General features: G+C 37.1%; 1 protein-coding gene across 1 annotated transcript in view; it reads left to right on the forward strand.

Annotated features, from left to right (window-relative positions):
* LOC107697036 (NACHT, LRR and PYD domains-containing protein 3-like) overlaps window positions 1–7,917 on the forward strand; it is a 29,615-nt gene extending 21,698 nt beyond the window's left edge. The window contains exons 5-8 of the mRNA XM_016497667.1: window positions 2,757–2,930; window positions 3,501–3,674; window positions 7,268–7,441; window positions 7,641–7,917. Coding sequence (XP_016353153.1) covers window positions 2,757–2,930; window positions 3,501–3,674; window positions 7,268–7,441; window positions 7,641–7,710 — 592 coding nt within the window. The 3' untranslated portion in view covers window positions 7,711–7,917. The remainder of the gene's footprint in view (window positions 1–2,756; window positions 2,931–3,500; window positions 3,675–7,267; window positions 7,442–7,640) is intronic.
* Window positions 7,918–9,597: the final 1,680 nt, after the last annotated feature.

Below are 9,597 nucleotides of genomic sequence, written 5' to 3' on the forward strand. Positions count from 1 at the left end.
TATATATATATATATATATATACACACTTGGGGGGTAACGATACATGTATTCGTACCGAACCGTCATGGTACGGACATCTCGGTTCGGTGCATGAGGCCTTACAACAAATACAGGCAATTCACCCTCAATCCAGAAGAGGGCGCCCGCAGTAATGCAACACTGTTTGATAACTGCCAGCAGAAGAACAGCAAATGCCATGAGTTGCACACTTGAAAATAAAGCCCACTAGACAGTGACCATGTACTGATTCTGAACGCGTCTTTCACTGACAAAGAGTATACTTTAAAGGGGTGGTTAATTGCGATTTCACTTTTTTAATGTTAGTTAGTGTGTAATGTTGCTGTTTGAGCATAAACAATATCTGCAAAGTTACGACGCTGAAAGTTCAATGCAAACGGAGATATCGTCTTTTAAATTCTGGCAGTTTAATGCCTATAAAAATGACTCGTAGGGACTACAACGAGTTACTTCCCTTAAATTCACATAAACCCCGCCCCCAGGAACATGCAACAAAGGGGGTGAGGCCATGTGCTGTTTTTACAGAGAAGAGGAAGAGTTGTTGCCATGCCGTCAAAACTAAGGGTGCATGAAAACATCTATTCATATATAAATAGGGTGGCCATATGCGCCGTTCATACGGGACACGTTCTGGCCAGGATTTTAATATTGCCTAAAACATCCAAAGCAGTTTGACCAATAACATGCAGGTATTGTACATAATCGACCAATTGTGGGGCTGCGCGTGACAAGGTGAGATCTACAGGGAACGATCAAAGCGATGCAAATATGCGCACGTGTTTGTTCGTTTGACTTGAAGCGTCGCTGCGCACCGATCAAAAACGACACCAAAGTAGGTGCGAGAGCGATTCGAAAGCATAAGTAGCCGTCTGCTCTGCTATCTATAGCTCTCATGAATGTCACACAATGATCGACCTGCACAGTGCAAACAGCCAAAACCTGGATATTTTAGGCAATATTAAAATCCTTGCCGGGACATGTCCTGTATGAACGGCGCATATGGCCACCCTACATATAAATCGCGATACTGTCTTCTAACGATTCTAATAGATTCACAAGTTTCAAAATCAATGTTCTAAAGCAGCGGTTCTTAATACTCATGAGACGTCCCCCTTCTCTGCACATGCTCTGTATCTCTCTCTCACCTGATCATCAGCTCGTCAGCTCTAATAAACTGTTCCAATTATACACTTTATGTGTATAGACAGACATATTTTCATATTTTTTTTATACTAAAGCTTTAATCAGGATAAAACCGTAAGCTATATTAAAAGCTAACATAAGCATTAGCATTTACAAATAACAGCGTATCTAAAGTATGAGACAAAAACAAACATTCTGAAGCGTCCTGTAAGAGCCGTGCTTACACAGGTTCTGCACGATCCTCTTCACTAATATCCTCTGCTTCTCAATCGGGCTCAAATTGATAAGCAATTTTGACGACGTCATTGTTTACAATACAACCGGAGCACATGCCGCTGAGGTGAGGGGCGGGACGGTTAGACGCGCACTAGAGCCAATCACAACACACTGAGCCAGCTTACCAATCTGAGCCCATGCGTATTTCTGAGGGAGGGGCTTCATAAAAACCAGGAAATCATCAGAGCATTCAAAGGAGAAGGGACGGAGCAGTGTAGAACAAAGGTAAATCATGTGAAAAATAATGCGTTTTTTAAAAACGAAGCATTAACACATGTTAGACTGCACCCCATAAACACAATCAAGCCTAGAACAAAAAACAGTCAACCACCCCTTTAAAGGCTTGCACACTCAACTGTTTGTGAAATGGAGCTTTGTGCTCGTGTATCCTACCTCTCTTATATAAATCCAAATATTTGCGATATATCCAAATGCTAAACTATTATTTATTATGTAAATAGACTTTGTACTTCAGTCGCGTTCCAACAGTAACACAGAGGCGGGAGCGCTGATGTTTGGTTCACTGTATTTTAATTTGATAAAGTACCAACTGCGCTGTCAAGTTAGCAATGCTGGATCTGATATGTTTTGTGTGTGTGTTTGTGTGATCACTTCAACTGTTTCCTTATACCAGCAGAATCAACTTCAAACACTCCTATTGTCATACTAATAATGCATCACTGTAAAAGGTCTACTTTTATTTGCATACACTCACAATGAAAACAAAATATTGTGCTTTTGTAAAATAATGAAAACAAATAGGATGTCACTTTCTGCCATTTGAGTTTCCTTTCTGTGAACAAATTAAGCCTGTCACAAAAATGAACTGAAACTCAGCATATATAGGCTGCGTTACGTGTCACACTGTTTTCCCCCTTGTTTATCTGTTAACTAAATCAAATATATTATTTGTTTCTTGTATGTCTATATGTACTGCAGATTTAATATATATATAACATTATATTTTTATATAATACTTAGTATTTTCACATCTAGGTGAAAAAAATTGTAATTTGTCTGTTCAAAATAAATGAAAAGAAACCTAGCATAGTAGATTTGTTGTTGTTTTTTCCTGTTGTACCGAAATCGTATCGAACCGTGACCCCCAAACCGAGGTACGTACCGAACTGTGACATCTGTGTACCGTTACACCCCTAATATACACACATACACCACTGACAGTATATATTGTGTAAAAAGTTTGCTTTTATGGGATCCTCTCTGTGATGTTCTGGTAATGCCAGATGTTCTGCAGACATTTATGCATTTAGCATACACTTTTATTCAAAAGTTATATTTATTTTTTCCAATTCTACAGACTGGAATTTTGCAGTTTTGGAGAGGGAGGTTGTGCTGCTCTGGTTTCAGCTCTGAGATCAAACCCTTCACACCTGAGAGAACTGAACCTGAGTGAGAATAAACTAGAAGATTCAGGAGTGAAATTGCTCTCCAATCTACTGAATTATCCACAGTGTAAACTGGAAAAACTACAGTGAGTTTTACTATAATAAAAAATGGATAATATTATGCACACATATTCTATGATTTCTTTTGACATTTGATTTTTTTTTAATATATATAAATCTTAATACAAACCCACACAAACAGCCTCATGACTACAGACACATGACAGGAATTTCTCTAGATTGTTTACACCACAAAGGCCACATAGAAAGCATTAAAATCGCCTAAATTATCATTTCACAAGTTACTCCTGAAATTGCAGTGGTTGTTTTTGTGTTTATTTCAATTAGCATGCCATTTTTTAATCAGTGTGAACAGTGAAGAGAGACAATACCTTTTTCACTTCTGTTTGTTGGATTTTTTTTTTTTTTCAAGCTTATATCCTTATGGAGAGTTTTTCAATATCATTTCAGTCTGTTTCTCATGTTAAGCTAGTTGATGTTCACAATAGATCTCCACAGAATTCTCATTATTGGGTTAATTATCCATTTAACGTTTAAGCAGTTTAACTAAAAATATTTCTAGTACACATCATTTTTTTGTTGTCGAATTCATATGTGATCACCTAAAAGTGTGAGATGTGTTTCCCTCTCTGTAGGCTGTGTAACTGCAGCATTAGTGAGAAGGGATGTGATGCTCTAATTACAGCTCTGAGATCAAATCTTTCACACCTGAGAGAACTGAATCTGAGCAGAAACAATACAGGAGATTCAGCAATGAATCTGCTTTCTGATCTACTGAAGGATCCAAACTGTAAGCTGGAGAAACTACAGTGAGTAATATCATGTTTTTCTTGCAAAGCAGAACCACATTAGCCTCTTTTCCACTGTCGGGCCAGTGCGAGCCAGTGCTTTCAGTGGGCGGGGTGGGGCTAATAGCCTCAGACCTCTAGCACCAAGTCCAAAATCACGCTGCATTTCCACCGTCGGGCCAGAAACTCCGCTGCGCTCCAACTGCTTCACTAAAACCCACCCTTTACACGCCTCTCTGGAACAACGTCATGCAACCCCATCATTTCACCAACAAAGAGAAGTTACCAGAAAACTTATCTAAATAAATATAAATCTAAATAAAAACGAAATAAATCACTGTAACTAGCGAGATCAAAAACGAACATGATAAAAGTGCCCGTTTGTATGCATTTTTTGTTGTTTACTTAAAGATTTAAATCCAAAAGCATCAATGTTTTACCAGTTTTACAATAATAAGTAAATTAATCATAATGAATTAATTTGTCAGGATTCTAAAAATAGTCACACAGAAATAAAGTGGTATTTACCGTTATTTCACAAAAGAAAGAGGACACACATACTTATCCAGTCGCGTCTGTTTCTGTTTATTTGTAGTCACAGGGGGAGAGTGGGGTAAGATGAGCCACTTTTTACTTATGTGGTCCTCAAGATAAGTGAAAATGACGCAGAAGTACAATCAAAGAATCTAAAGTAACTTCAGGATGTTTCCTATCATTTTAAATTATCAGAATGTATCTATGACAAAGGGTTCTAAAAATATGGCTTCTTATAAAAAAAGTGTTCCTGTGGCTCAGTTTGCCCCAGGGTGGGGGTAAATTGACCCGAGTCAATGAGTAAGATGAACCATCTGGTTGTAAACTGACCATCTGACTGAATCTGGTTCAAACCCATGTTAAATTTGAAAGATAATTTACCTCTTTTAAAAACTAATTTAATAATCAAATTCCCTTTTTCAAACAGTCTCATTTCTTTTCTTAAAGCTAATGTAAACAACATAAAACCAACCAAATGAAAATTTCAATCCTTAATTGTTTGCATTTCTGAAACAATGTTTAACCCCAAAGTTGTAACCTTCCCAAAAACAGACTAAACAGAGAGTTTGTTGTGTAAAATTAAATAAAAAATGAATTAGAAGCATCTTCTCAGATATGGATTTGGTGCACTTGTACACTGCCCCTATCAAATAAACTACAAATAATAATAATAATAATAATATATATATATATATATATATATATATGATAAACTAAATCAGTTGTGTACTATCACATTAAACTACCAGTTTATACTTCAGAGATTTAACTTAACTTCAGTGCCTTATGGTAGGGTAAGATAAAATGCTGGCTCAATTTACCCCACAGCATTTGGCTCACTTTGCCCCATAGCTGCCATTTTGGAAAAAAACTAGCTTGCTTACTAATTCAGGCTAATATTTAGCTAAATGATTTACATGGTTTTATACATTGCTAAATCACTTATATGCATAATAAATATTTTTAGACCTGGATAAATTTACTTTGATGTAAGAACCATTACATCTGTTATGCAAAAATTGACAAGCCAAAAACAGTTTTTAAAGTAATTGGGTGCCTTCCACTCCTCCCGTGTGTTTCTTCTTTTCACAGTCTGGCAGGAATTATGGGTGGTTTCAAAATATATGGCCACATGACAATAAAAATGTACAGTTGGCAAGATACAGGGGGTGGGTCAACTTCCCTACTGGCTCATCTTACCCCACTCTCCCCTATGCATCACATTTAGAAAGAATGATCATTTCTATATTTTTTCATCAAAAATACGACCCGAGTAGCAGAGGGTGCTCCCGAACAAAAACTATGATTATGATATATTTTATGACATAAAGCTAAATATGAACATCAGACAGTCAAGTATAAAGAGACGAGACTTACTGACAGATAAAATATATTACTAAATAAATACACGATTGTGATTGCCTGTATGATTTGTCTGATTTCTTCAAGTGGTCGTATTTACCATGTTTAATATGGTAATGTCTAGCATGCATAGTCTTTTGCATCACTTATAAATATTTCTGCCTTGTATGGTGATCATAATCCACATCGGATCAAGTTATTTCAAACACTCGCTGCTGTCTGAAAGTAAGTTTTGAACTAAAATTATTTTAAAAGTCTTTAATGCTGGTGTTATAGCTATTAAATGTATGAAATGATCCGCGGCACTGACGCTCTCCAGACTCGAAGAAACTCCGCCTTTGTTCATAACCACTCCTCTAGCCCCAGTTGGCCCGCTTTGGCCCAAGGTTTTCGTTGGGCCAGAAAACCCTGGCCGTTGGCCCCGAGGAAGCACCGACGAGGCACGATCAAGCCCCGGAAGTTGATCATCGGATCTCAAACAAAAGTTATTTCAAATATTTGCTGCTGTCTGAAAGTGAGATTTGAGCTCAAATTATTTTAAAAGTCTTTAATGCTGGTGTTATAACTGTTAATAATCTGCGGCTCTGATGCTCTCCAGATGTGGAGAAACTCCGCCTTTGTTCATGAACACTCCTCAGCTTGAGCTGGCTCGAGGAAGCCCTGACGAGGCCCAATCAAGCCCCCAAAGTGACAGTGGAAACACTACTGGCCCTGGCATGCACTAGCATGCCCGCATTTAGCCAGACAATGGAAAAGCGGCTATTGCTATTTCAGGAGCAATTTTCTTATATATTCTTGTTCCTCAAAAGTTTTTGAAATTCAGTTTGAACTGCGTAACAAAACTTTGTTTTGTATATAAATTCAGTCATAGTTTTTCAAAATATGTTCGGTTCTTATAAACGTTAACAATTTAACAAAAAAAAAAGTTTATAATATGTTTCAGCAGCTGATTCATATTTTAATCCAAACTGAATAAAAATGTATGAATTGTGATCATTTCCAACACAGAAACAATTATCATATTTACATTGGTATATGCAGGGATGCCCAATCCAGTTAATGGAGATCTACCTACCTGCAGAGTTAAGTTCCAACCCTGATCAAAGACACTGTAATTATCTACTGCTCCTGATCTTAATGAACTGGTTCAGTTGTGTTTGTTCAAGGTTGGAGTTGAACTTTGCAGGAAGGCAGACCCCCAGCATAGTCTATAAATTCCCTGCCTAGTCCTGGCCCCATGGATCATTACCAAGTATGTGAAAGTGGCATTGATGTCAGTAAGAAGCACTGCTACATGAGGGAAGCAGCCAGACCAAAAATACAGGCTGGATAAAAGAAAAATAACTTTTCTTGAGCAGTCACCTCATGTGTGCTTATCTGTAAGAATGTGTCCCTCCTAAAGGCCATTCAGTGAAAGCCAAGTAAAAATAATTTGAGCTGTGAATTTAGAGTTACTAAACAAATTGCAAGAACATTTGTTACTGAAATTGTATTAACATCTATCAATTGATTCATAGATTTCCATTTACAGTGACTGCACAAAAAGTGCAATTATTTCCATTAATGTTCCACTTTTGAGGCAATTTTCATATTAAGCAGTTTAAAGCTTTGTGTTAATTCTGACAATAAAGCATGTGGGAAATCTGAACCAGAATCTCTTGAGAATTAATGAGACCTGTAGTTAAATCGTAATTCAAATATCTTTCCATATTCTGCAGCCTGGAATTCTGCAGTATTGGAGAGGAAGGCTGTGTTGCTCTGGTTTCAGCTCTGAGGTCAAACACATCACACCTGAAAGAACTGAATTTGAATTATAATCAACTAGGTGATTCTGGAATAAAGCTGCTCTCTGATCTACGGATGGATCCACACTGTAAACTCGAAAAACTACAGTGAGTTACTCATTTACTCTGCATTTTTACTTTGCTTAAATCCACATTATAATGATTGCCATTTAAAAAAAGTCAAATTATTTAGAATTGCACTATATGATTGTGACATCTTTATTAATATTTTTTTTAATATTTTGATCTCTACTGATGGCTCTGGAATGTATATAAATGTCTGATCTTTCTCTTTAATGTTTTATAGTACTGAATCTCTCCTGGAGCAATCTACAAATGACAAACCAAATCCAAAAAACTACTGCTATCAGTCATAAACAAGAAGAGCTACTGCTCCCTACTGGGCATTGACATGTATTAATTTAGCAATTAATAACTTAATTTATTGCCCATGAATGGCGTTAGCGAACATACACTTGTTAGACTGTTTTAAGGTATGAATGCATTTCCAGTGTCAGTCCTGAAGGCCACCATCATAAAGACCAGATGCGCTGCCATGCTCTGGGTCATGTGCAGAGGCATAATCACGCTAGCTGGAACATCAGCCAACAGAACATTTGAGTAGTCCTGATGTGAAATGACAAAGGCTTTGACCAGGAGATGCATAGTCATATTTAGACGGTTATAAAGTATGAACTTGCGTGATGAATGCTGAGTAGTTTTACAGGTCATCAAACACTACTCTTAATGGTCCTCATTTAATGTTTACCCTTATGGTCAATATGACCCCAAAGTTGAAAGAGTACTTGTAAAAAAATATACATTTTTAATCATACAAATAATATTTTTTTTTTTCTTCTTTTTTGTTTACTTCTCATCTGTACATCAATGCTGTGTTTTGGGAGATATGAAGTACGTTTGTACCTATTTACCACATAATTCTGCAACTACGCCATTATCTTGCTAGTAAAATATTAAATTGTTATGAAAAAAAATCACTTAAATGATGATCAATTTAATTTAAGTTGTTTCTGGATATTGATCTAGGTGTTAGGTATAGAATTATGCCATCTGTTGGTTAGAGATAAACCTAAAATGATTACAGTTTAAGAAATACATTGTTTGACCAGCAGAGGGCCATAGAGAGCCATTCATTTTACTGGATGTGGCCAACTGCTCTTATTGCAACTTTTGTGATACATTTTGTGAATGTATGTGTATATAAACATTAGAAAAGACATTAAAAATAAATATTCTTTCAAATAGTAGATTATTTTGTAGTTTTTGATGCATTTTGAAATGTCTGTTTTTACAAAATTTGACAGAAAAATGCCACATAAGACACACCTAAAGGACAAGACTTAGAGTCAGATTGTAGTTGCATATTATTGATTTTACGGTAATGAACCAAGTGTAAAAAAACAATAATTAACTTTAGAATGTAGAAGAAATTAAATAATATATAAATAAAGCCAACAGCAATATGCAGAAATGAACAGGAGTGAAGAGTGTACATCAAATAACAATAAATCTTTTTACAATCACATTATGTGGCAATCATACCTGTGTGTATGTGTGTGTGTGTGTGTGTGTGTGTGTGTGTATATACAGTAACTCACAGAAGTGAGTTCACCCCTCACATTTTTGTAAATATTTTATTATATCTTTTCATGTGACAACACTGAAGAAATGACACTTTGCTACAATGTAAAGTAGTGAGTGTAGAGCTTGTATAACAGTGTAAATTTGCTGTCCCCTCAAAATAACTCAACACACAGCCATTAATGTCTAAACCGCTGACCACAAAAGTGAGTACACCCCTACGTAAAAATGTCCAAAGTGCATTTCTCCTTGGTCGAGTCTACTCGTTATGTACGTGTGTTTGCTCTGGCGCCCTTTGTGTGGATTTCCCCTGTGTTCCTTGGATTAAAGAGTGTTTACGTTTCCTTGTGCCTCCTGCGTGCTTCCATAACAGTGTAACGTGACAGAAGACCCGACCGAAACAGTTACCTCCGGGTGTCTACCCTCCATTTTTGTTTCCCGTTTTCTCTCAGTGTTTTTGTTTCCGTTGTGCTTCCCTTATGGATCCCCTTGTTCATCCCGAATTCCTCCTCCTCCTGCTGGAGCAGGGGGACAGATCTCTCGAGGACCATACGAGACTGTTCCGGCTGTTAGCTAGCACCACCAGCTACTCGGACGACGCGAAGCAGAGCGCCGTCGTCCGAAGATGGTCCTCGAGAGGATTTTGCCGCCTTCGTGGTGTG

The sequence above is a fragment of the Sinocyclocheilus anshuiensis genome, unplaced genomic scaffold (assembly GCF_001515605.1).
Source record: "Sinocyclocheilus anshuiensis isolate Anshui unplaced genomic scaffold, SAMN03320099.WGS_v1.1 scaffold130, whole genome shotgun sequence".
Classification (NCBI taxonomy): domain Eukaryota; kingdom Metazoa; phylum Chordata; class Actinopteri; order Cypriniformes; family Cyprinidae; genus Sinocyclocheilus; species Sinocyclocheilus anshuiensis.